General features: G+C 42.3%; 1 protein-coding gene across 1 annotated transcript; it reads left to right on the top strand.

Moving 5' to 3' along the window:
- The first annotated feature begins 1,992 nt into the window (after positions 1–1,992).
- Positions 1,993–26,458, top strand: sned1 (sushi, nidogen and EGF-like domains 1). The gene is made up of 32 exons (XM_071517604.1): positions 1,993–2,211; positions 7,835–8,122; positions 8,625–8,765; positions 8,945–9,107; positions 9,211–9,336; positions 9,674–9,787; positions 10,646–10,759; positions 12,081–12,194; positions 12,632–12,679; positions 12,764–12,868; positions 14,303–14,395; positions 14,579–14,710; positions 14,989–15,108; positions 15,416–15,532; positions 15,886–16,029; positions 16,514–16,687; positions 16,907–17,020; positions 17,142–17,255; positions 17,383–17,496; positions 17,653–17,769; positions 17,919–18,206; positions 18,375–18,558; positions 18,802–18,914; positions 19,369–19,647; positions 19,985–20,126; positions 20,265–20,347; positions 22,194–22,292; positions 22,711–22,827; positions 25,788–25,875; positions 26,035–26,114; positions 26,217–26,240; positions 26,415–26,458. The coding sequence occupies exons 1-32, from the start codon at positions 1,993–1,995 to the stop codon at positions 26,456–26,458; spliced, it is 4,212 nt and encodes a 1,403-aa protein (XP_071373705.1).
- The last annotated feature ends 1,374 nt before the right edge of the window (positions 26,459–27,832 follow it).

Below are 27,832 nucleotides of genomic sequence, written 5' to 3'. Positions count from 1 at the left end.
GCAGCAGCCCTTTAGTGAGATATGTGGCACCTCAAGCCTCCATATTCATTGTTCTTCTGGCAGCTTCCCAACAGCATTATGTTACAGCAGGCGACATCCACATTTTGAAGCACATACACACACAAACACACTCCCAAGCACTTTGTCCCACCCGTGCACATGTGCACACTGGATTACATTAATCTGCAGGAAAACTCAACAACAACAAACAATGAAAGTTTTGTTTATAAGTGGACTGGATGTGCCAAATTGTTTTAAGGATTTTCTCTTGCTCGCTGCAGTTGGCGTTTCTAAGTCTGTTCATGCTGTGCCATTTCTTCAGGAAACAATGTGATGAAAGTTTCCTTAGTTGGTGCTATATCCCACTCTTATTGATTAATCATATACTCATATTTGTCATATGCTTATCATGTACTACTTTTTATATGTCATAATTACTGTTTGTGTAGCCCTAATGAAAAGTTGTTTTTAACATAAATGTTTTAAAATCAGAATATTTACAATAAGTGTTTACAGATTTGGATTGATTTCTGATTGACTTGTGATTTCTGATTGTTTCAAAGACGGTCATATAAGGGTCTATATGGTAACTTCTTCACTTGGTTATGTATTATTTTTGTCATTCAATCAATGTTAGTGTAATTACAGTCATATTTCAAAGAGCTTAGGATTGTTTTTAATAAAACCGGGTTGTATCTGAGCACACGCATAATCCAATTTTTTTTTTTTAAATGATGAGATCTGATAATCAATGAGGTTTATTCTGCTGACCATGCACCATTTTCATGAAAAAAATTGGAAAAGTCTCATTTATTTTCATGTTTCTGTAAATTTTTTGAGTGACCAGACTCCTCCTCCATGGCGTGTGAGCTCCAGAATTTGGTTTGCACCATTAAAAGCGTTTGTGGATATAGTGGTATGAGTGAGAGAATGACCTTCGCTCTCTGTTGCCAGTGCTGTCTTGGTGTTTTCTTTCAAAGATCGTTGCAGACTCCAAGGTCTGTGGGGATCATCATTCCTTGAAAGTTTTACTGGCAATCATTCTGTTATCCTTGACAGCCTTAAAATCCCGAGATAATATGTGGTCTTTCCTTTGCTGATTAGAAACCACAAGTATTTGTGTGCGTGTGTGTGTGTGTGTGTGTGTGTGTGTGTGTGTGTGTATTCATCTGCATGTGCATCTACATTGTGCAAACATCTCACAAGCCATTTACTAAGTACTGTTCTACTATTCACTGTTTCTTTCATTATAATTCACACACTCTCACCATACTTACAGTGTTGCATTTTCACAACAGTGCACATGCATGTCTTCTGAGTGTGTAACATGCCCTGCTATGCCTAGGTAACTGTACATAGTAAGAGTTTCGGGGAGAGGGGAAAGCCTTGTTAGAGTTTCTTTAAAGCAGCCCTTTGATTATCATAGATCCGCCCAGTGGTTATCCAGTTACCAGCCTCTTTTCAGCCATTGGCTGGAAGGGACTAATTATGCAAGGTAGTGAATCCCTGTGGGGGAGGTGGGGCCAGAACTGAAAGAACTCCTTTGGCAGGCAGAATAGAGCTTTTATTGAGGATATTTCTAAGCTGACCATCAGGGACCAAATCGCTGGATTGTTTAAAAAAAAAAAAAAAAAATCTCAGCCGAATCACTCTGCTCCCCCTCTTTCACTCCTTCCCTCATTTCATTTCTGTGAGACGGAGTGTAGCTCATGCAGCACCCAGCAGCAAGCAGAATGCAAGGAATCTACAGTATTCCCCTGTCTCAGACAAGAAGCCCAGCTCACTACTAAAGGGCAGGAGAGGAAAAGAGGCAGAGCAAGAGACCAGACAGAAGTGGATTCAGAGGGCTGTGGCTGTGGTTGAGAGGTGGAAAGTACGGTCTTGTCCTGTTCTGCTCTGCTCCGCTCTGCTCTGCTCTGCTGCCTCAGGTGTGCGCTCCTCCCTCCCCTCCGCGGTGCCTGCTGTCAGCTCCATCCCTGGGTGGCTGAGGCCATGGTGTTGGTGCTGCGAGCCCTGCTGCCCTGCTTCTGCACCCTGCTCTCCCTGGACCTGCTGCCTGGGGTGGAACCTGCTGTCCCCCTGGAGGACTTCTACCCCTTTGGCCAGGACGAGGGGGACTCCCAGACCATCGCTCAGGACGACGGAGGCTCTGGGCTGGTGGAGATCTCGGTTGCTTTCCCCTTCTTTGGTGACAGCCACACAGGACTCTATGTAAGTAGAGAATGTGCTCATTCACATGTAACCAGGTGCTTTAATTACTGTTGTTATTGTGTGTGTGATTGTGTGAGAGTCTGTGTTTGTGTCTGTCTGTCTGTGTGTGCATGTGCTCGGCAGTTGGCAATCAAAACTGACATGGTGTGGATTGTATAAGAACCTCAGTACGATGAACTTTTGCACACAGTCAGCTATTACAATACAGTATCCTCTGAGAGTGTGTGTGTGTGTGTCTGTGTGCACAGGCTCTTGTGTGTAACCTCAGTTGTAGAATATCAAGTTTTCCCCCGTGGCTGGAATCATAATCCTCCTCGACATTCTCTTCACTTTACATCTGCTCTCTTCGCACTTTGAGGGCTCTCATGTGCACAGAGGGAGAGTGAGAGAGAAACTATTAGCCGAACAGTGGTAAGCCCTGTTCTAGCACGTCTACAAAGAGCTGTAAAAGGAAATGACAGTTTGTGTTCTTACTGTTGTAGCGGAGCATCTGTGAGCAGTTCTGTTTCGGAGCGGGGGAAAATATGTGCGCTGGAGAGGGAAAGAGCGCTCATGGGAGGAAGCTGAATGGTTTGACAGGGATTTTCGCGCACCACAGTAAAACACACTTTGATCTGCCTTTGTCATGTATGGGGTTCAGTTCCAGCACATGGAAAGGCAGAACTCCTTTAAATCAACACCACCTGTTGTGGTTATGCATCCACATTCGCTCTCCGAATCCCCCTGTCCCCTCCTCACTCTGAGCCCCGCCTCCCTTCTGTCTGTCCAAACCGTGGCAGGGGAGGCTGAGATACCATGGCAACAATGGGCAAGGTCGGAGGTCACCTTTCTAATCTAAGCATCTATGCCAAGCAAGAGTGAGGTCAGTCTCTTAATGCAGTGGTATCGCGCACTCAGACACATTCACACATAGTGCACACAGTGACACATACACAGACATGCAATTGCTGCACATTAAAAATCACTGTGTCGCTCTGACAACTTATAAACTCAGTAGTCTTGAGCTACTGTATATCACAACTACTGGCACAAACAGGAACACCTTTGTGTGTCTTGTTAGTGGTTCTGAGTTTTGCAATGAATCCCAGTGCATCGGTTATCCTATAATAATGCTGGTACACAATCGTGAAACTAGGCAAGATACGACAAGTTACAGGCTGCTCGGTCCTTCACATTGTAAAATTTGCTGTGTAAGTTGTGATGTGATATGCTGTAGTTGGACTGTAATTCTGTAGTCACCCAAGGCATAACAGATTGTGGCAGGCACTTGAAATTACAGTCACGCTCATTTTAAATGCTTCACCTGAATCCATTAAACATCTGCTGTAAACCATACAAGCCACATGGTGATCTCTGCCACTAGAGAGCTGCTTAGAACAGGTAGTATTTCAGTGAGTACTGAGGGGCAAATTCATATGAATAGTTTCTCCCAGGAGTTCATTCCAAGCCTTTGGGCCATTGCCACATGGAAGCTGTAGAACCAAACAGATTTTAGATGGTTCTTGGATCCTGTCTTACGGTATTATCATAACTGATTCTGGTTAGCATTCCATGTGCTTTAAAGTGTTTCCTTGAAGCCCCTCAGCGCAGCTCCTGCTGAACCCTTAACTGTCTCCCCTCCTGTAGCAAGTCTTTAATACACTGATATCTTCTTATTTTTAGCAGTTGTGCTTAACAAATCCAAATCTTTTTTTGGTAACAGTGGATTTAAGGACTGCCACAGCTATGCAAGACTTGGTGACAGCATGGTCTCTAATGTCCCATCAGAAAACCCTGAAATCCCTTTACAAACCCGGGCTTCCTCCCCCTGGCTGCTGCTCCAGTCCCACTCCTACCTCCTGGTAACCAGGCTGTCCCTTTGTTATGGTTTGTGTCTGGGAGTTTTCACATGTTGCTGGGATCTCTCCTCCTCCTTCTCCTCCTCCGGGTCCCCCTCCTCCCATGCCTCAGATAACATGGCAGGGGTCTTCCCCCTGGAACTGTCCAGCTGCTTTATCTGAGAGATGACCAATCACTTTAACACAACACAGATGTATCTGCAAAGTGTCTTAGGGGCTTCCAAACAATGCAATTCACGGATTAACTAATCTTACGGATGGCCAGTGTAAAGAACATGAAGGAGGACATCCAAGGTCAGAGAGGAAAGAACACAAGTTTAAAAGCAGATGTGAGAGTAGATGGTTATGATCAAAGGCATTTATTGGAGATGGATAAACTCTCATTGGCAGTGGAGAGGTTTAAGCTTTCTAAGGCCAGTAGCATGCATAGTGTTTACATGGTGTAACATAATTTATCCAGTAGACTTTATGAATTAATGTTGCACTTGCCTGTGATTGGAAATCAGCTACTAAAGAAACCCAAATAGGTTTGGAGAGGATGCTGCCAAGGCCATACTATAACTGTACTCCTCACAGATTGCACATCTGCTAATGCTCATCTGCTCTTCTGAAGAACTTCAACACTTGGAGTTTGCGCAATTTCGCTCACTCAATTTCACTCACCACTATGTATGGCCCAATGAAGTGTACATTATTTGAGCTTTATTCATTGTTCTCTCTGTGTATATGCGTGCCTCTACCTATACCTCTGTGGATTTGCATTTAGTTGAATGAGAGATGTTAGTACCAATCTGTGCACCATGGAAAGTCTGAAAAAATCTTAGTCAAGTCTTAAAATAAGAGAAGGCCTTAAAAAGTATTAAAATGTCTCAAATACGGTTATGAGATGTTTTTGTTTTTTTCTTTCACCATGCAATGATATGTCTCTTTGTGCTGCATGTCCACAATAGTACACAACCCCTTTTTCTTATAGTGCCCATTTATAGTTTCAGAGCTTTCATTAGCTATGTTCAGTTGGAAATAGGCTGGTTTTGCCAACTTTGTTTCTTTATTTTGGTTTTTAAATTGCTCTTAAATTCAATTCCAGGTAGCATTCTTCTTAAAAGTCTTAAATTTGTCTTTTTTTTTTTTAAATCTGCAGGCCCTAATGGCAGTATTTAGTAATTTTAAACTGTGATTGGATAACTTTCTACTGAATAAATGTTTCCTTTATTAAACAAAGACAGTTGTGCCATGTAATATAAATGTTGTCCGAGAGTCACACCACACTGTTCCAGAAATGATTTTAATGCCCTGGCTAACCTCTTTGGAGATGCAGGTGAGCTGGGGTTTAGGGTTCCAGGCCAAGTGCACAGACCAAAGACACGTCCCTTGGTCTCATCTAATAATTGGACAAGGTGACTGTGAAACCTCCTTTTTGACAAGGAAAGGCTAATGTTTTCCTGAGCTGATCCTCGGGCACCTTTTTCATTTAGGGGTTTGCTTTGGCTTGACTTTTCCCAGATGAAAGTTTATTTTAGTCCATAAATTACTTGGCTCTAAAGAAAACCACCCAAGAAAAACCCTGGATATATCCGGCAAAGAATTCCCAAAAAATAACAAGGGTGTTGTAGAGTGAAGTGGCACCATTGAGAGTAAAAGAGAGTGGGAGAAGGAGAGAGAGAGAGAGAGTGAAAAAGAGAGAGAAAGAGAGAGAGTGAGGGAGAAAGAGAGAGGGAAAGAAAGAGAGACAGAAAGAGAGAGAGATGTTTCTTACTAAGTTGATTGATAGTACCTCTCCCTTGTGATTCTGACCTTGGTCATATTACAGCATACTGTAACACAAGGCAGCTCTGAACCTGCTCACTCTCACTCTCATTAGAAGAAAAGTATGTGATCAAAAGGATAAAGCGCCAAGTTCAGTCATACAGGAATCATTTTAAATCCCTCTCAGGTCATGTCCATGTCAAAATAGTCCCATATTTAAAAAGATTCCTCAACCAGGAAGCAATAGACTTGTTTAAACAGTTCCAGATGCTACCAGAGATTGGATTAGGCGACTAAACATATTCCGGTATTGGAGTATAAACTCTATTTAGTGTTCAGCATGATTTCCTACACTAATTTTGCTGTAAGATGGGTGACTTCCAGACCGCTGCCACCACAGGTCTCTCATTAGCGGGCGTGTGGGTGTGGGAACTTTGTACTTTATGTTCATCCTCTCCTCTTCCATTCATCCAGGCCTGTGCCCTCTCTTGTTTTGCTCATGGTATCAGATGGCGCTCTGGCTGACCCCCGGGCCCTGCCCCTGCAAACGGCCGTCTCTTTCCCCACGTCGGCCACGTTCTCACCACATCACGCTGATGCAGAGGGGAAGACTGTGGTCGGGCAATTAACTGAGCCCCCGCGCCGGGCCAAACAAAACTTCCTCTGCTGTTTTTACAGCGAAGTCCTCCAAATTATGGTTTTCATACATGCAGGGAGCAAAGCCTTAACTGTCTGACGTTGCTTTGTCACTGTCACATGCCACTGGCCCGAATGCGGAAAGGCAAAGTTCACTGCAGCGATTAGCAGAAACAGGATAGGTGCCACGGCGGGCAGAATCTGCACTTGCTGATAATAAGCAGAAATGGTGCATGAATGAAGGCCTTTCACGTGGATTCAGCCCTTCAGGCCAGACAAGTTTCCTCTCTGCTCAGGTTTAGCAGTGTATTTCTCAGGATGTTCACAGGTTAGTTCAGTGGTTGGTCTAACATGAACTGACATCTCTGATATAAGACCTCTCTCTGTACATTCAGATTACTAAATTTCACTTCAGAAACTATCAATCAAATTACCAACATCAGCAATTGTGTAGAGTCCATTCCAATCTTCCAGTGTGAACTGAGAATCCATCTCCTCTAGAAACATTTCACATCCCCCTCTCTCCTGCCTTTCTCTTTCCCCTAAATGACCCCCACCTCTCCCATACCTTCCTACTCTATTTACACCTGATCTTGCTCCTGTCTTGTTGGAAAAATCTTTTCCATTTTCTGCAGGCTGCCTTTCGTTACCTAGCACCTCTCTCACACATGAACATTGTACCAACACAGGAATATTTGTCACATTTCTTGTCTGGATACTGTGGCTTTGAGTCTTGCAATCCTTACTATTGTTTGCTTGTAATACAATCTGTAATACAATCTTGGAATTGTTGCTTATTGTTGCACTCACTGTAATTTGCTCTGGATAAGAGCATCAACTAAATGCCTAAAATGTATAAACACCTATAATCTACCTTTTGTATTTGAACAGTAATCTTTTAGGACTTCAACATGTCCCGTAGCTGCAGTGCTGACTATGCATTTCTCACAGAGGAGATATGTGGGCAAGAGGAGGATGGGTTCATTTACTTGGTTACTTTGCTGTTGGCAGACATCTGAGGATTTAAAAACCGTGAATGTCCTTCCTGGTATGATGACTTGGCAGGTGTGTGAGCAGTGGAAACCAGGTTTTCTCAGCTGCTGTCATTTCACAGAATAAATCTAGCGTCTGTTTGCTACATGGGAAGTGCAAACATCCGTTATGGGACCCTTGCCCCCATGCTGCTGTTTGCCCCATAAGGTCAGAATACCTCCGTCTGTCCACCTTTGCCTCTCCTCCTCAGCTCTTCCACTCCAGCCCAGACAAATCAAAACAGTTTCATAGCGTTGAGAGTGGCTTGGGTAGCTTAGATTTCCAGTGTTAACAAATTAAGCTTATCCCGAGACTGACTGTACAAACTTAACTTAACTTACTTAACTCACTCCCAACTATCTCCTCTTCAGGTAAACAACAATGGCCTCGTATCTTTCCTGAGGGAGGTGTCTCAGTTCACACCCGTAGCTTTTCCAATCGCTGGGGACCGAAGGGTGGTGGCACCGTTCTGGGCAGATGTGGACAACCGTCGGGCGGGGAAAGTCTTCTACAGGGAGAGTAAGAATCCCTCCATCCTGAAGAGGGCCACCGATGATGTCAGGATGTACTTTTCCGAATTCCCCGACTTCACTGCAACATGGATCCTCATCTCTACATGGCACCAAGTTACTTTCTTTGGAGGCAACTCCCTCACGCCGGTACAAACTCACACATTACGTTACAGTTCTGCTATTACCATGTAATTACTACAGCTGTGAAATAGCTGCAACATACTAATTATTCAGTACGATTTTGATTGATGGCTAGGCCTGAGATAATCTCAAGGTCCCAGGCTTTGAAATACACAAGGGAAAGCTTCTTTGACTCTTCAAAAAATTGGGGTGTAATGAGGAATGAGAAAAATGTAGCTGTAGAGTTACCATCCTAATGGCATCTGTGATCACAAGAAGCAGTAAAAGTCTGAGCATTGATACATTCATGAATAAAGAAAAAAATGCTGTCCTGGGATAGCCTATTGTGGAATTTCTTGCATTTTGCCCCAACAACCATAGGCCTACAGGAGACTACTGTGTCTAAAGCCTAAGACTGAGATGGTGCAGTCTGTACTTAGTATGAGTATTCTGTCAGATACATGCATTGTTATCAATTGTCGTGGAAGTTAGCAGTGGTTTGCCTGAAGCCTGTTTCCTTCATATGCAGGTGAACACTTTCCAAGTGGTGCTCATCACAGATGGAGAGCTTTCCTTCACTATATTCCAGTACAATAACATCACCTGGACCACAGGCATGCATGCCAGCAGTGGAGGAGACCTGGCTGGGCTGGGTGGGATTGCAGCGCAGGTAAGATCACATGGTTACCTACTTCAGCACTTGTGTGACAGTGAAATGCATAATTGCAGTGTGCACAACTGTACAATGTGTGACCTGCTTCCCATGAATATATAAACAAATTTGACCATGTGTCTAAACTGTAACTCACTGATCTTTTGTGATGTCTGCCTCTTTTACTCTCTTCCCAGGCAGGTTTCAATGCTGGCGATGGCAAGCGCTATTTCAACATCCCCGGCTCTCGCACGGATGATGTGGTGGATGTGGAGGGAACGACCAACGTGGGCTATCCTGGCAGATGGGTCTTCCGTATAGACAATGCACAGGTGGAAGTGGGTGGCTGCAATGACTCAGGTGAGACCTGATTCTAAGAGAACGGTTATTCAAATGCTTTTCCAGTCTCAATACTGTTGCCTCTAAGCTTCCTGTTACACCACACACTGTCCCCTGTCTGCAGCTTCAGTCTGCCCGCACCTGCGACCGTGTCTGAATGGAGGTCAGTGCATCGATGACTGTATTACAGGCAACCCCTCCTTCACTTGCTCCTGCTTGGCGGGCTTCACTGGTCGAAGGTGCCAGATCGGTGAGTTATGGTTGACACCCCTTCCTGCTCTGTTTGGCTTGACGCACTGTGCGCTCTGAATCAATCCACCTTGGCCACCCACCTGAGATCGGCCAGGAAAAATAGTGTCAGCTTGTAAAAGCTGGATTTCACCTGACTTGCCAAGGGACAACCTGATAGGATATTTCCTTTAGTCACATCAGCTTGTAACACCAGTATCAGGTTCTTGCCAATTTTTGGCATCCTCTTTGGACTTTACCTTCCGTACCAAACTTCTGTCTTAGCCAGATGTTTTTTCTACTGTTTCTACTTAAAAGCAAACATACTACTCCCTTTGTATTTCTTCCTGTCTCCATAGATGTAAATGAGTGTGCCTCAAATCCGTGCCAGAATGGAGGCACCTGTAAAGACCAGATTAATAGTTTCATCTGTCAGTGTCCACCTGGATACACTGGGACTCTGTGTGAAACAGGTACCACAGACACTTTACTGACTTTACATCCAACCACCTTTTTATCTCAAAGCTAAAACCTGGATACGTATCCACGCTGTTTATCATTACATTTTCCGTTACTTCCTTCTAGTATATTCTCTGTAGAATTATTAATGTGGAAATTGCTCAAGAATTTGAATTAAAAAAAATCATGTTGACAAATATTGCTAAATTGGAAGGAACATATATGAAAATAAATCTCTCACAGTCTCTCACAGGTATTCTATTTCTCACAGTCATAAACCCTCACTATAGTACAAACAGCATTTGTGACAGTCAGAAATATTTTTTTTAAAACTCCATGACCTAGCAAAAACAAGCGGTTAAGGTGGCTCAATGACCTAAAGTCAAAAGGCATGAGATATGGAAGAGGAAATTATCTGGTGGAAACTGCCACTGAAACATAAACCATTTAAGTTGGTTTACAGTTGATTTAATTTTCAGATTTTCTTTTTTTTAATCATAGTAATCCACATGAACACGTTTCTTTTTTTGTCCATTATTCATTAGGAATTCCTCTTTGCCAATTTTGTTCTCCCACCTACTGCATGTACTAAATGAGCCCTATACCTGGAAAAAAAAACTCTGATGAATACAAGTATTTTTGCCTCATTAAGCAGTTTCCACAAAAAGCATTTTAGAATGTCTTGGTCCGGCCTTTCTGTGCCTGTTCCCACAGTCCAGCCTGTGGAGATGTATCAAACCTCCTCTAATACCTTTCACAGCCAGCAGCACATACTTGCAGAGTGAGGGGAGCGGTGTGGCGGATATATTAATCAGCTGAGTAAATATTCCACGAGTGTGTCTGTCTCTCTGTGTGTTTGTGTGTTGTTGCAGACATTGACGAGTGCAAAGACAGACCCTGCCTCAACGGTGCGCTGTGTGTACAAGGTGTTGGAAGTTTCACCTGTGTGTGTGAGCCGGGTTACACTGGTGTCCTGTGTGAGACAGGTGAGCGGGGTTTCTCAGGGTCTCGGGGAAAGTGGGCATCTCTCTCCGGAGGAAATATTTTCTGCTGCTTTCTACATCAAACTCCTTTTGGCAGATGTCTCCGTCCATAGTTTCCCAGTCAACCTGGACAAATGGGTCCAAGTCGAGGATATGGTTGAATTGATTTGCAAACTGCTTTTTTCCTATGGTTACAAAGTATAGCGATGAACCACACTGAGAAAGTTCACTGAATTCAAGTCAGTCTCCAAGAAGACCTTTCCTAATATAGCATTCAAAGCCCCTCTTGTGATTGATTGTTGATGAAACTTGAACCCTTTGGGGAATTAAATTATTGGGCCCTGCACAGTTCATGAATCCTTGTTTCTACATGAGACCGGATTACTCTTAATACCAGACACCTGGTCAGTGAAACTCTATGCCTGCAGAAGGGAAGTTCAGTGCTCTTAATCCAGCTCAGTGTCTTAAACAACAACTTCTTGCTTTTCCATGTGAAGATGGGAAGGTTAAAAGGGCCCAGTCCAGGCTGTTTTTCCTCAGGAAGCTCCGGTCTTTTGATGTCAGCAGGTCACTCCTGCATGTGTTTTATCAAAGCATTTTAGCAAGTGTTCTGTTTTATGCTACGGCTTAGGTTCAGGGGACAGAAACAAGATCAATAAACTGATCAGGAAGGCAGGATCCATTATTGGCATGACCACTGACTCGCTAGAAGTGGTCACAGAGCAAAGAATGGGTAGGAAACTCAAGAGTGTTATGCAAAATGAGGATCATCCAATGTACAGTGTTTTTAGCAAACTGAAGAGCTCTTTTAGCAACAGGTTTGTTATGCCCAGGTGCTCTTCAGAGAGATTCAGGAAGTCCTTTGTACCTGCTGCGGTGAAGTTTTTTAATGAACATTGACGCTGACTGTCACTGTTGTTGATGACGATGATGATCTGATGTTGATGTTGATGACTAGGATGGTGGTGGAGTGTGGTAATGTTGGTGTCCATGAATATGTTGATGTTGATGTCTTATATAACCACTATCAGATACTAGTACAGTCACATTGATGTTTACACTATGTATTATGGTGTTGTGCTCTCCCCATATTTTGTACTTCCTTGAGATGCATGCCTTTTCCTACTGTCCTACCTGTTGTCTGTCCTATATGTACGGTGGCACTCAGTTTCCCCCCTGGGGAATTAATAAAGTATTTTGTATCGTATCGTATCGTATCGTATCATATTGTATCAATGTGAAATTGAATCTAGATTGGATATATTTCTTTATCTGGATAGCTCCACTGATGCTTAATTTGACTGTTTTTTTGTGGATCCTGCAGACATAAATGAATGTGAATCCCAGCCCTGTCTGAATGGAGGAGAATGCATCGATCAGGTGACCAACTTCACCTGCATCTGTCCCGCTGCCTTCACTGGGACGCACTGTGAGACAGGTGACCTCATCAGCTTGGTTGAATTCTGCCAGAGGAAGTAAAGGAGCATGTTCGGAAAAATGGTTCTTGATAGAAAATGTTTACATAGCCTGTAAGTCCTACTTTCTCCTCTCTGTTTGGCTTCCTGTAATATAACATTTGTCCAACTGGAACAAGCACAAAGGGAAACCTAACTTACCTCTCTGAGAGTGAAATGAGTGTTTGTGGCTAAGAACTGTGGCTAAGTGACCTGGTATATTGGTTGAAAGGTTTTGTGGCATCTCCGGTGTTCAGAGCCTCAGTATTAATGTGGTTCTTAATGGTTTGCCAGAACTAAGGCTTGGGATGGCTTCCCTTCGTTTTATGACTGTGGTATATGCAAGTTTCTTGTAACTACCTATCAAATAAAGCATCGATCTAAGTCTCACATAAGACACTTTCTTGTCTTCCTCTCTCAGAGTTGGTGGTGCTCCAGGTGAATTCAACTCAAGCAGAAAATCAAACAGGTAAAAGCAAGTACAAGTACAGTTAAAGCCCTGCCACTTTTTCAAAAGGGTTTTTCATAGTATTTCATGCTTTTCCATCTACAGTCTGTGAAGGAGAAGACTGCAAGAAGCACCAGATTTGTGAATACACCAGCCCTGGAATCTACAATTGTACATGCAGTCCAGGCTACTATGGCGACAAATGTGAAGGTAATGCACCCGGCCAGCTAACTCTTACTGCAGGCAGTTGGACAGGTAGAGAGCAGACTGGGGTATTTGAAGAGGAGCTGTGCTATCCCACAGGAATTTGGACCTCTGCCCTGGAAGAGGCTGCTGTGATGATGGATTATTGTAATTATCAAAACTGACACGGCCTCGCCCAGTTTACTACAGGAACCTGGGAACAGCAGTCGCTTGATGTTGTGAATAATTGTTTTATAGCACATTTTATTAGTTTACCAACAAGAGGAAGTGCTTTGTCTAGACTTAAAAAGGCCCCTTTATGAGTCAAAGCTGGTCTTTGGTATTCAGGTCATTTCTTCAGACAGAGCTGTTGAAATATGCATGCTCCGACACCGCCACTTGCTTCTCTGGAAGTTGGCCATGGCACCACACTATAGCACTGCTTTAAAGCACAGCTGCTGCTTGCATAACCACAGGGCAATTTGTTCACAAAATATGTACAGTGCTATTATCCTCGCCTAATGCTTCATACCTTCCTTTGAGAAATGCATCTGATATTTTGTATTGTAATTTATGTCTATGACTGTCATATTATGTGTGTTTTAGGAAATAAGTAGTGTGTTTTTTAAACCCGAGGTTAGGCTCCCGTGAGAGATTAGTTTCATCCACCGAGACTAGCTTTTGCAAGTTTTTTTTCTTGCACCGAAAGCTCTTTAATAGTATTTGAGCTATTGCAAATGCATGCTACTTCTCACCCTTGAGCTGAAATAACTATCAGTGCTTATATAGGCTCTCTTAAATCTCCCAAATACTTTCCTGCCTGGCTCACTTGGAAGGCACAGTGGAAAAAGGAGCATGATCCTCCAAGGAAGAGAAAGTAGTGGGACTCAGGAGCGCCTAATCAGGCTCTCAGATCAAAGGCCCAGGCCGCACAGGTGGCCAATGAAAGTGGCTCTAGCAAATTAACAATCCATTAATTGCCCTGAGGGCCATACATTTTGGTCACAAAATATGCTCCATATCATCAGAAAAATAATACCCTCCACCGAGCTCCCGGGACTTCAAAGGGAAGCCGTTTAGCAGTGATACGGCCACTTCCTTTGATCCACTGCTGCAATTAGGAAGGAGAGGAAAATAAAAACATTCTTACAATTTGTACTGAGCGGATGTGCAGCGTGCTGACTGGTAATCGTCTGGTCCTGTGAACTTTGTGGGAAAAGATGTGGGAAAGAGAAATGACAGTGAATCAATACAGAGTTTACAGTACGGCAGATGAAAGAAACTCAACATACGGAACACATGTTGACCATTTATACCTTCTGCTATGTGTACACTTTGGCCAATACTAAAAACTTAGCATAATTGAGCTGCTTGCCTCAAGTAGCCCAAGCAAACTTTCTAGCTTTGAGTTCTGTCTTTGTCTCCCTCTCTCTCTCTGTCTCTTACTCTCTGTGTCTGCAGAGGAATGTCTTTGCCAGAATGGAGGTGTCTGTGTGGACATCAATGGGACCTGTGAATGCCCCACAGGCTACACAGGACTCTACTGTCAGTTTGGTGGGTATGATATTCTGCACAGCCACAGAAAAAGTACAATCCTACTTGTCTCATCACTTGTCTCACAAGAGCTTTGATGTAGACAATCATGAATGTTAAAAGCCTTCAGAATTTGGGTCTTTGGTAAGTTCACAGATGCTTCTGGAGAGAATTTGACTGAGTTTCACCATCTCGTCCTCTCAGAAGTAACCCAGACACCGTGCAGTAACAGCAGGCCTTGCCCCGATGGAGGACCTTGTTTGGAATACGGAGGGACCTACCTATGTACCTGCCAGACCGGTGGAGAGCTAGACAATAAGGACTTCTACCACTATGGTAAGAGCCTGAGGCACCAACCCAACAACTGGGTACTTTGCAGTTATGTGTGCACTGCATGAGCAGCTGGTTACTATAGCGACAGCGACAGTGTGGAGAGAAATTTAAAAATGATTTATGTTGTTGTTGAATGCTCATGAAGGATTTGTTTCAGCTCCATCACACAATAACAAATGATCTATGTTTTCTGATGGTCGGATCAGGCACACATGCTTAAATAAAATTTAGGAGGTTTCCCAGTGCAATGGAACACAGTCAAGTCTCGGTGTGTTTTTCAGTACAGCCCCGATCGGTCTGTGACTCCTCTCCGTGTCTGAATGGGGGCTACTGCTATGAGCGGGACGGAGGCTACACCTGCGAATGCAAATATGGATACTGGGGGAAGCACTGTGAGAAAGGTAGCATACCTAAGGAATAACTGCACATCCATTCATATTCTGAAGTATCTTTGTCAAAACATCCCTCTGACTTTTGGGTCCAACCCCAAACTACAGGTTTAATTCACCATGAAACATGCCATTACAGTTAATGTTGTATGAAACATGACAATGCTGAAAGACTTATGACTATTACTTTTACTTATGACTGAGTTATATATTATGCTGTAAGATTTTTCTCTGGAATAAATGTTTTGTGTGTGTTCTGCGATGAAAAAACTAGAGTGGTGTCCACTTCAAGGATTCCCTTCTCCCTGTCTCTTTCCAGTTAGACTCAATACCTGTGCCTCCGGTCCCTGCCGCAACGGAGGCTCCTGTAAGGAAGAAGCGGGGAGCTACCGATGTGTGTGTCCATACAGGTTCACAGGGAAACACTGTGAAGTGGGTTAGTGCCACCCTCACCTACCCCACCCTCTGCTGGGGAACACAGCACTTCAAAGCCATGAGCCGTTTCATCTTTGGGATTTATTTTCTCAAACTTTCTCCTGCAGTAATATTATGCAACTGCTGCTGGCACAATAATAGAGAGCACTAGAAAACCTCTTTGTAACTGCTTTTTTATAATAATGAAGTTAAAACAACCCTTCATTTAGAATAATTTTCTTTTGATATCATCTTTTTTGTGTTTCATTAGAGTGGGCAGCCTTTTGCACACAACACACAAACTTTCTCATACAATGCAGATGCACACATAAAGAAACAACGAAATAACGTTCATTGTGGCTGTTTTTTTCCCAGGGAAGCCAGACCCCTGTGCCTCCAGCCCCTGTCTGAATGGGGGAACCTGTTTTCACTACATAGGGAAGTATAAATGTGAGTGCACTGAAGCCTTCAGTGGCAGGCACTGTGAGACAAGCAGGAGCTCAGCACATTCTTCAGCAGGTGAGCAGACCGTATGTCACTCCACAATAATGTGTAGATCACACTCCAGTGGTTTTGATTTCATGCCAAATGACCTTAATAGATTAGCACAAGCAGGAGATATCTTGAGCTGCTAAGTGTGGAGATACTGGCTTTCCTATGGTTCTGAGAGATGAGATAATCCGCAACTAGCTGTGTTGCTGCATTCCAGGCCCACATTTACAGATATAGAATGGCCAGAGTCACATGGACTATATAAAGTAAGACCTGATAAAACCTGGTGATTCATGTCTGCACACTCTACAAGGACAAAAAAAGCAAAACATGGATGGAATACATCTCTGTTGCCATGAGTCTGTGTTGTACTGCAGGATAAGTCACAGACCTCTTTTGGGCCTCATTCAGTGTATGTGAGGTTGTCTTAGTATGTGGCCATGCAGACATCTATCATTATCACAGTGTAAAATTACTGCTATGTAAAATTGTTTGTGTTACTTCCTTCCAGAGCTGGGCTGTGGGCCCCCGCCTCAGGTGAAGCACGCTGAGGTCCAGTTCTCCTCTACAGCGCCAGGCTCCATGGCACTTTATGTTTGCCACTCAGGCTTCACGCCTGTGCCCAGAGCCACCCAGAGCATCTGCGGCATTCAGGGAGACTGGAGCCAGCCACCCGTCTGCGAGGGTCCGTAACACGCTCCACATGGACTACAGTCATAAAACACAACAACACCAACACAGAGTTCAAAACAAAAGCAGTCTTTTGATGATCCCATGAGTGTGCAGGATTACACTTATTACAGTTTATTCTGCTGAAATGTTGTTAATGTAGATATTGATGTATGCCATAAAGCAGAGCTAGATGTAGTGTGTTTACTCATCTATTTGTTTTACATCATTGCAGAGATCAATGAGTGCCTATCCCAGCCTTGCCTTAATGGGGGTTCATGCCGGGACCGGGTAGCATCCTACCTGTGTGAGTGTGATAACGGCTTCAGTGGAAACCGCTGTCAGACAGGTACAATAAACCTCAAACTCTATCGTCCGCATGTAACTAATGCATGCCACATTGACTGAAGAAATTTTGTGCACCCCCATACATTTTTCCACATCCACATGTGTGTTTTATCTTCCTTAAGACATAGATGAATGCCTGTCGGAACCCTGCAAGCATGGGGGAACATGTGAGGACCAGCCCGGCTCCTACTTGTGTCACTGCCTGCAAGGCTTCAAAGGCCAGAACTGTGAATTAGGTAGCATTCATTCAGTCTGTTACGTTGCTGTCAACTTCATAGCCTGAAATGAAAATACATGAAACATATACATTTTACAGGCCAGTAATCCAATTCTGCCTTTGTGTTTCTGAATGCCTGTGTGCAGAGCAGGACGGGTGCGAGTCCAACCCCTGTTTAAACGGAGGTGTATGTCGGGGTTACAGACGAAATTATATGTGTGTGTGCAAAGAAGGTTTCTTTGGGGACCAGTGCCAGATGTGTAAGTGGATTTGCCTCGCAAGTCTGTTATGTTGATGATAAAGTCGAATTTACACAGAACATTCATACACTGCAGACTGCCGAGACATGAACCATATTGTGCTGACTGTAGCAGTGCAGTACACTATAGTAATTGCTTGTCTTTGTCACCCCCAAGTGGAGAATCCCTGTGTACTGCAACCTTGTGGAAACCGCGGCCTCTGCAGGAGTGACAGGAGAGGGAACTACAACTGTGTTTGTAGAATAGGACACACAGGCAAAGACTGCGAGAAAGGTCAGTAAGAGTCACATTCCTCCGCATTACCAAACTGATATCCATGACCACATCACATCAGTGCATCACATCCAGCTCATGTACTCTAAAGGCAACTTTTTAATTTTTTGATGTATGGATTAGACATGTAAGGTTGCCACTGTTCCCAGACCTGTTGCCTCCGTCTGGTCTCCATGTGCTGCGTGTGGAGGAGAACGAGGTGGAGCTGCGCTGGGACGAACCTGACCCCTCCCACAGCCTGGTCAGTGGCTTCGCTGTCACCTTCGCCCCCCTGGGCCGGGGCAATCGCAAAACAGACTTCCTGGACAGACAGCAGTCCACCCACGTCCTGCGCGGCCTGGTGCCAGGCCTGCTGTACAACATCTCCACCTTCTCCGTCAAACGCAACACCAACAGTAACGACATCAGCCAGCCCGCCATCGCACTAATACGCACCAGTGAGTGCACTCTTTAATGCAGTGATAGTAATAAAGGTGGAAATGTGTATTATAATGCAATGCTCCTGAACAGTCATTAGAAAATGATGATGATAATAGTGTGTGTGTGTGTGTGTATGCATGCATGCTTGTGTGTATTTACAACTGTACATGTGTGTTTGTGTGCAGGGCCACGGCGGGTGGAGCAGCTGCAGGTGGCAAATGTGTCTTCCTCTCAGGTTTGGCTGCGTTGGCTGGTTCAGGCAGCTCGTCACGCAGCAGTCAGCCAGGTGCGCGTGTCTCTAACGCCCGCAGACGGGAGTGGCGCTCGCACTGCCTTGCTCAACACGAGCACCACCGAGTACGCCTTCAGGTCAGGCTCTGCGCTTTGCCTCGAAAGTTACCCAAATGTTCCCTTTACAGATTTGCAGCATCATCTGTGTCCACTAGATGATGCTGTTGAAGCGCTGCACTTGGAATGGCTTTGGTTCATGCTCTGATGTACATTTTTCAACCACTAGAGGCCACAATTGTGTCTCTTTCGGATGTGATCAGGCATTAAGCTTGATTACTTCCTTAATGTTACAATTTTTGTGTACCTATTTCTTTTCCCCAGTTCATTACTTCCTGGTCAGATGTACACAGTGGATGTGTTGACTCAAAGTGGAATCAGACCAGATGAGTTTCCCTCCACCAGCCACTCAGCTGGACCGCTGCAAGTCTGGACAAGTAGGTTTACACTTCATCAATCAGCAATCCATTCAACCATTATAACATTTAAGTACCTACAAAAACACTGAAGGTATGGCTGCCTGATTATGATAGATTAGATGCATAATTGGTTGATAGGGTCTTAGCTACTAAGACATTTTTAGTTCATCCATCATTTTTTGATGGAAAATTACAAAGCACATCTCTGCACATCACTGCAGTATTTATATGTATTAGATGTAAAGGATTCATTTTGCTTTTCTTTGCATTCATTTATAGGAGACAGTAAAATGCAGTTATCATTTATCAATTAATTGGCTATTCCTTTAATCAACAAAATTTTGTGGCTACTAGTCAACTAATAATTTCTTTAGTCAGTGACAGCTGTATCTAAAGACAGTTAAAGCAAAGAGAATACTTTTCATGTCATCAATACAACGATCTGTGACCATGTTATGTGTATTTCCCTCAGGGCCTCTGCCCCCACAGAACCTGTCCCTGTCACATGTGACCACCAACTCAGCCCTAATCACCTGGAACCGCCACCCCAGAAACGTCCCAGATGGCTTTGTGGTCAACGTGACCCGAGGGTTGAACACCAGGAGTCGCTTCCTACCCAATGGGAAGTTAGGATCATACACCCTCCGTGAACTGACCCCAGGACAGCACTACTATCTGGCTCTCACAGCCGTCAAGAACACGGCACAGGAACAGATCCACAGCATACCTCAACATTTAGCCTTCACTACCTGTGAGTGCTTGTACTTGAGAATCTAATTTTGTCATAAGCCCTACATTTACATTAACATGTGCCATTAGGTGGACACTTATTTCCACAGCATATACCAGTACCATGATTGCACAGGTTTAGCATGAGTGGTTGCAGTTGGAATCATATCCCTAACCATGGCAATGTTAGTGCCATATCCCACCTGTGTAGCTATATAGGACCACAGAACAAGAATGTATAGCATTTGTGGGATGTGACAGAAATTAATCACTATGAATCTGGCTTCACTGTTGATACTTTCACATGATTCTGAATAAATGATTTTGAAAAAATTCTGCACACGTTTGCTTTCACCCAGTGCCAATGGAGGCCCGCTGGGGGAGGAGAGAGAGGCCACCAGTGACGGGACAGGGGACTCAAGTCAGTCGCACACTTGCCCCATCTCAACCTCAGGACCTGGGAGGCACAGCAGAAACGGAGAACTCTGAGGAACTGCCCAGGTACCAGTAGGGTGTTGATGATTATTAAATCACATCATATCACAGCATCATAGAAAATGTATGATAAGAGTTTTGTGTCCTCTGCGTCTAAAGGTGGTGATTCGGCTTGCAATGCTTGTTTTGTTTCCTATGTTGCAGATACACAGAACTTATTGACAGAAGGGGAAAGATAACAGCTCAGTTCACTCACTTGCCCAGAAAATCCATACGACATCGTGCTAGTAAGTATAAGCAGAAGCAACCATGTGATAAACATTTAGGGGAAGGTAGGTATAACACTTTTTGGCACTTAAAACAGAGATTGACCTACATACAGTATGTTAGTAAACTAAGACGGAGCCATACGAATTATTATTTAATTTGAAATGCTAGTTATTTTCAATGAGTGATTTAATGGGGTTTAATGATTGTCTGTACTAAATCAGTGACACTATTACAGTTTCTAAAACATTTCTTATGTCAGATATTTCACTCCCAAAAAAAGTCATCTTAACATGTTAATATTTTCCATTACCTATATCCAATGATGTAATTTCCTTGACTTCCCAGGACAGGCAAGATGACTTTCACAAGCTATAAAAACATATTGTGATTAGTTGGGTTAATATAACAAATCTGCAACAGCTGGGAAAGTGACAGCTGAGAAACTGGGTTTGCAAATACTTTACCGTGTTAAATTGAACCCACTCACCGATCTTTTGCATCAAAATATAGTCCTGTACAATGATGATTAGTTCATATGTTTGCCAAACCCTGATAAGATATTAAGTAGGATGAATGCAGCATAAGTAGGACACTTATTGCATTTCTATGACATCTGTCAACCTCTATCCAACACGCTAGCCCAACACATTGATACAGTTCTGATTTGCTCAAGATGTTGCCTAAACAAAAAGAAGGATCTATGCTGTTATCATATTCCCAGGAGGCATGACACATCCATTTGTTTACAGTGTGCCCAAAGCCAAATTTCATTCAGCATTTGACAAAGTGGGACAGCCGTTTATACAAAGTGGGACGGCATAATTATTACCAAATCCTAACTGAATAACCTCTGTTCTCATGGGGAACCCCTCTTGGCAAGACTCTTGCCCGTGTTTGTGTTTTTTTGTCTCATTTTCTTCATCGATGAAAGGCTTCCTCCCTCCCTCTTGACGCTCCTCTGAAATGTTGATGTGGGGACGTACTGTGTCCTGGCTAGGAATCTTAGCTTCTTCTCCCTGCCTCCACTGCTTTAAGCTCTTCTGTTACTCCCTTCATTCTGGCCTCACTTCATTTGTTTAGCTTTCTCTTTTCTTTCCCTGCGATCCCTCTCTCACACCATTGTACTGCATATAGTGTAAGCCAATGAAATGCACAGAATCTAATAGCCTAAAGTAGTCTGTTACAACAACCACTGGTTTAAAGAAAATCATATGTGAGGACTCGAGTAGAATCAATTTACATTCGCTCATCTTGATATAGATGGGCTAAAGGTTTAGAATCTGATTTAACTACAAAAACTATACTAGAGCCTTGACTAGAAGTACCGGTGGTCCCTTAATGTGAACTGGATTTCATTCTCCCATTGCGAAAGCTTACTGTCCCACTTTATCTAAAACATGTTGTCCCATTTTATATAGCTTGCTCTGATATAGAGAGACAACTAAAGAAATACTGACTTTCAAAATCCAAACAACATATTGACTATTTTTTTTTAAATGTTTGATGCTCAAGTAAATATTTTCCACTAAATTTGGCCCCGTTCAGTATTTATAGCCTTAACATCAAAACAGAAAAAAGTTATGTCACAGATCTTACGTTGTACTTTGGAGGATGAGCTTACGTTCTGAGATTTGCTCCACCCCCCTGATGTTACAACAGTGCTGACATGTGATTTTGATAATACGGTTTGATTGCTTGGAGTTAGTATCAGTAATGTTGATTTTCATTTTTGCAATTCAAGAAATATATATAAAACTTAAAGGTGTCCCACTTCATATGACATCTTTGTTGAACTTATTTACAGTCTCTCATTTACTTTGCGTTTTTACATTGATTCATAACAGGAGATTATTTGCCTTGCAGAACCTGACCCACCAGTTAGGTTAGAGAAGATGGAAGAAACAACAAACAAAATCAGCCTTGCACTCGAGATTCAAGAGGAAGGCTTAAGAACAAAACCTGGTAGGTGTTTTCTGTGTCGGATTATGTTTTTTTCACTTTGCAGTTTGCTCCAATAGATGGCACATCTGCCCATGTAAATGATCCCAGGAAACAGAGCATTATTTACACTCTGGCTGAATTTGATTTGCCACACAGAAGTGAGATTAATGTCTTGTTGGCCAATCCATGGAAAGAGCCTACTTATTAGTCTGCCTCTATATGTAATGGAGTATCATTCATGCCCAAAGAGGATACTAACCCTGAGAGAGAAGACTTAGGATTTTGCAAATTGAGTGAAAATAAGGAGGTGGTGTCAGAGAAATAGAACTAGAGGGTATCAACACAGGGAATCAGCTGTAGATAATGCAGAGTAGTGTGGCTGAAACTTGAGACCCATAGTTGTGTACTGAGGATCCTGATGGCAGCTGTTGTCTTTTAGAGTTGCCCCGGGACTGCCGCAGTCTGCCCTGCCAGAACGGGGGTACGTGTGTGAAGGGAAGTGACTCCTTCATCTGCGACTGCGCAGCTGGGTTCAAGGGCAGACAGTGTGAACTGTGTAAGTTCATGTCTTCACTCACTACACCACACACACTGTATACATGGGGCGGGTTCAGTAAAGTAGGTCACTTTTTGGAAAATGCAGTTAATGTGTTATTTTAATAAATATTCACTCATACGATTGCTTTTGTGAAATGGGACAAGTCTTCAATAAATATTTATGAGGGTTTTTAGGGGAAATTGATTCTTCACGCTATACATGACTTTTGGATCAAAAGCAATAGCATAACTATTTCTGACAAAACTTCACAGACCCTCAAAAACATCTAAACAGTACAACTGTTTTTTTTAAAACAGTTTTTTTAAATAAACAATCAACCAGGTTTCAGTCAACTATCAGTGTATTGAACAATGTTTAATACACCTTTAATATGTCAAGTTTGAAAACGCTAAAAATTAAAAGATATGAATTTGAGGTGAGTAATTTGGATTTTTGAAAACACCTAAAAAGAATTACTCTTATTTTGAAATAGACATGTAACCGACTGTGAATTGAACTAATGAATTAATTCATTTTTGAACGTTTAATCCATTTAAACTCCTATTGGTAAAACGTCAAAATTAAGAACTTATTTAAGTTTTTAAACATGTCTTTTTCTTACTAACAATAATGGCTTGCATCACAAGTGTTGTCAGTATGTCAATAACTCACTGTACTACCCACTGAATGCCCACTGAACTAGGTGTATGGCTGCTTCTTCAAAGAAAGATGTCTGCTCACCAGCTAACTGGTTTCCCCCTTCATGAAATTCTATCATTAGGATGTCATAAATTTGAGTGCTGCATTTGCAGTCCTATCTGTGAGGTCTCAAGGGTCTGCTTTCTCCTAATGTAACAGGGGCATCTCAAGGAGTGAATTGATGTTCCCCTTAAGACTTGCATTTCATCACGTAAACTGACTGAAAGGGAACATTAAGCTGTGTATAGAAGTCTGGTTCCTTAAAAGCAGGGAACAAGTTGCAATGACAGTGGATCCCTCTGACATCCCAGAGGGGGCTTGGTGAAGCTCAAGGCCTAACTAAAGGAAAAAATGCATGTAAGTCACATAAGTGGGAAAAGGCCAATAAGTGCTTATTGATCTCATGGGCATGGCTGTGGAGCAGTGTAGAGCTTGGATGCAGTGTCTGTGAAGGCACAAAATGGCGTATGATTTGCACTGCACCATTTGCCTTCTTTCAAGGAACCAGAGTTATATACAGAACCTAATGTTTCTTTTGAATCCCCCGAGGCCCTGTGCGGATGCATAGGGCATAAAGGTGCATAAAGAAGGATATTGCAGCATGCATGGGACAGCAGTGTACTGTATGCGGACAATAACCCTCTTTATTCTGATTTCACTCTGGTTCAGCACCAGTTTTGCAGAGTTTGGCGGGAATGTGCACATACTTCTTCTCTTGGATTAAGGTGTATGCCATGAAATCTGCATAACCTGTGTTGTATTTTATTAACCTGTGTCTTTCCTGTGTCACTTAGGAAAATCTTCAGCCCAAAATTTTCTCAGGGCTCATTCTGTTTTTGGCTGACAAAAACTGGAACTCAAAAAGCACAAAATTCAAAATATCACACATGAGCATAATTTGAATAGGCACTCTTGAAAGGTTTATTGAGATTGATAACTAGAATGGTTCATATATAATAATAACAACAGTAATAAGAACAAATGTCATCAATTTTTCATACATGCTCAGTAAAGTAAGTAGGTTTCTGTCTTCACAAGAGAAAAATTTCTTATTCCTATAGATAAATTAAATCCCAAGAATCTCAAGTTCTTACTTATCCCCTCCATATGCTTGTCATCAGTCCAAACGCCCAAATATTTGTATAATGGGATTCCCCCCCTGTTAAAACTGTTTAATGTACTAAGATATAAGGTTGTGACTCAATCTCAAGCCTTCAGCTGGTTTTATATGTTTCATCTGTGACAGGCTGTTAAACTGGAGAACACCAATGTCCTGGAGGTGGAATTGGAGCATAAAGCTGTATCACCTGTGCAGAAACTGAATTCATCTTTTTTTTTTCAATTAAACTGCAAATAGTATGTATAAAAAGGGAAGAACAACTGAACGATTTTCGAATTGAAACCATTTACTATTGTTTGTTGACATCAACCATTGGGAGAGGCCTACATTACTTTTTATTGAGTCATATGGAAAGCAGCCAGTAGGAATATATTATCTACAGTATCCAATGCCTTATTGAAGTTAATGAATATGGCAACATGTCTTTTTATTAAAGTAACTTATTATAGCTGTGCCCTGGCTTGAAACCAGACTGATTAATTCTACATGTACAAGAGAATTAATAATTAAAAAGCATACCCTCTGAGCATTAATAAGATGTAATGGCTCAGCAGGAACATTTGGATATAGATAATCAATAGTATCCCCTCCATGGAAGACATTGAGCAACTTCCACAACCTGACCAAGACTTTTTGACACCAAATATCTCATTCTGTAGGAGAATTACAGTTCTGCATCAGTGATATTTCAGAAGTTTTACTACAAAGAAAGCCCATCAAGACATCCAGATACTTTAAAACATGTTGTGAAGCTCCCAGATCTCATGAAAAACAAAAGAAAACATTTCTGCAGACAGAGGTTACTGCACAGAACTGTGGCATTTACATAACCCCCACTCCATCCCAAACACACACATAACACATACACACACACACACACACAGTCAAAACATCAATATGATTTTCTACTAATCATTAGATGTTGATGAAGCTGTGTGCTTTAGGAGACACTGGACATGCCCTTGCCCCTCTTGAGTACATGTCTTCACCTAAACATCCAGCGTCAGATTGTTTAAACATTCCTTTCCTGAAACCATCCATCAGGCCGAGAGAAGGGCCAAGTCCCGTCCCACATGTCTCCTAAAACCATCCAACAGATTTTCCTTGCTCACAATACTTAAAACATTCATACTTGATGTTGTGTGACCTCTGTTTGCAGTGTGCCAGCGAGTGCCACACCCATGTACCCGTCTCTACTCTGAAACAAAGAGTGTGCCTGTGTGGGAGGGCGGAGTGTGCCATTACCTGTAAGTCTTATAAGGCAGGGATCTGCGGTTCTTGTCTCGCATGCTTATACCCATCATGACAGATGCACTGTTTAAAACTTTAGTATCTCAAAGCTGACATAATGCAGACTGTGTGTAACCCCAGGGATCAAGTCGTTAAGCGTGTTTTGCTCTCCGCAGGTACAAAAGGACTTATAAAGTGCAGCAGGATGTTTGTTATCGAGAGATTTGTGAACCAGTGCTTCCCAAGAAAAATCAGAGTAAGTTTGTGTAGCTCTGTGGGAACTGTGATGAAGTCATTCTTCGCAAATAAACCAAGACATTTCTTTTCACACGGTGATATTAACTTTCTTAACAGTCAGAAGAACAAACAGACAGCAATAAAGGTTTGTTTTCTTTAACACACAATCAACATGATGATAAAAATCTGTAGTTTTTCCGGTGAAATTTTCCTCATCAGAGTTACACTGATTCCAGTCACTGATTCCAGCACTGCTAACATACTGTATGGGATCACAAGATCGATTATCCTAAAATTAGTCTCTTCTCCCTCTTTCCAGAGCACTCGGATACTGATGAAAGGACTGTCATCGCTGCCATGTGAAAACCTCGTAACTTCAATTTTGGTGTTTTTTAATTTACTTGAAATGAAAGCTGATTATGGTCATTTATGTGCTGAGAAAACATTCAGAACCCACTATAAATTTTCAAAAATGGATTGTCATCACTGAAAATTAGGTTGCAGTTGTTAATTCCTAAAAGCTGACTTTCTGAAGATACGGTGTTTGTAGCTGCAAGCTTCATGAAAGGACTTCAATCAAACAAATGAAACACGGACTCAACTCATCTATGGGATGGTGCAGACATTACTGATTTTCACACAAAATTAATGCTAAGCAGTCCAGTGCAGTGTGTCCTGCATCAAAGACCTTATATACCTCATATCCATGTCCATGCTGACACATTAGGAGAGGTTTTGTATTTGTTCAATTGCAGCTTTGTCCCTCAGGGAAATTAGTGTAGACTGACCCAAGTCCCAATCTTGTTCTTACACCATCACCATGCTCTCCTCACAAAGACGATGGGAAAATGTATATTTTCACCACATCCCATAAATTCATCTGTTCATCAGAGCAAGTAGTCTGACAATGGTTCACAGTATTTTCTGTGTAAAATATCATTCTCTCTTAGCAGGCATCACTGCTCGCTACTGTGTAAATAGTGTTTATAGGCTGTTTTGTAGGTGAATATTTTAATAATAAAAATGTTAAAATGTTTTGTTTTTTCTGATGTCTTTTGGGGGTTGGGGAAGCAAATGAGTGACATCACGATATCTGAAGTTTGACAATGTTGATTTTTGATGAGTTTTTCATTTTTATACATAATAAGCTGCTAAAATGTTTTCACTTGAGCAAATTAATTGCTTAAAGATACTATTAACACGCACCAGACATGGTTAAACATTTTAATTTGAAGAGTCCTGGGTCCTCATGTATAAAGAATGTGTTTGCCATATACTGCAAAAAATAAATTTTACATATAGCCTACACTTCCAAATATGTTTAGAGATATATTTCAAAATATCCTCTAAAAAACCCTGGAAATTAAATACATTCTTACTATTGACAACAACTAGGCACTCTGAAGTAATGTAAATGTTAAAGATTCCATATTCATATTCATGAAAACCAGCAGTATGCTAGCCGTCTAATAGGGATTGATTTAGATCAGGGATACCAGGTGAATGCAATTAACTACCTGGTACGATAAACTAGCAGTACTTTTTCACCAGATAGGGGGAATAAGGTGAGATATTTGAGAAAAATATATTTGGCTATTTCCTTACATAGTAACCTGTCTTCCAGAACAAGTTAATTAAGCTGTTTCCTAATGCACAGTATTTTTATGCCTTCCAGATGAGTTATATTATAAAGGTATTGTCATTATCCTCATCTTCCAGACAGGTTGCTAATGCCAA

The sequence above is a fragment of the Centroberyx affinis genome, unplaced genomic scaffold, assembly GCF_046629955.1.
Source record: "Centroberyx affinis isolate AG114_WGS23_722 - 3 ecotype Tasmania unplaced genomic scaffold, CSIRO-AGI_Caff_v1 ptg000503l_1, whole genome shotgun sequence".
Taxonomy (NCBI): domain Eukaryota; kingdom Metazoa; phylum Chordata; class Actinopteri; order Beryciformes; family Berycidae; genus Centroberyx; species Centroberyx affinis.
Note: the sequence above shows the minus strand (reverse complement) of the source record. Positions and strands in the feature narration are given on the sequence as shown.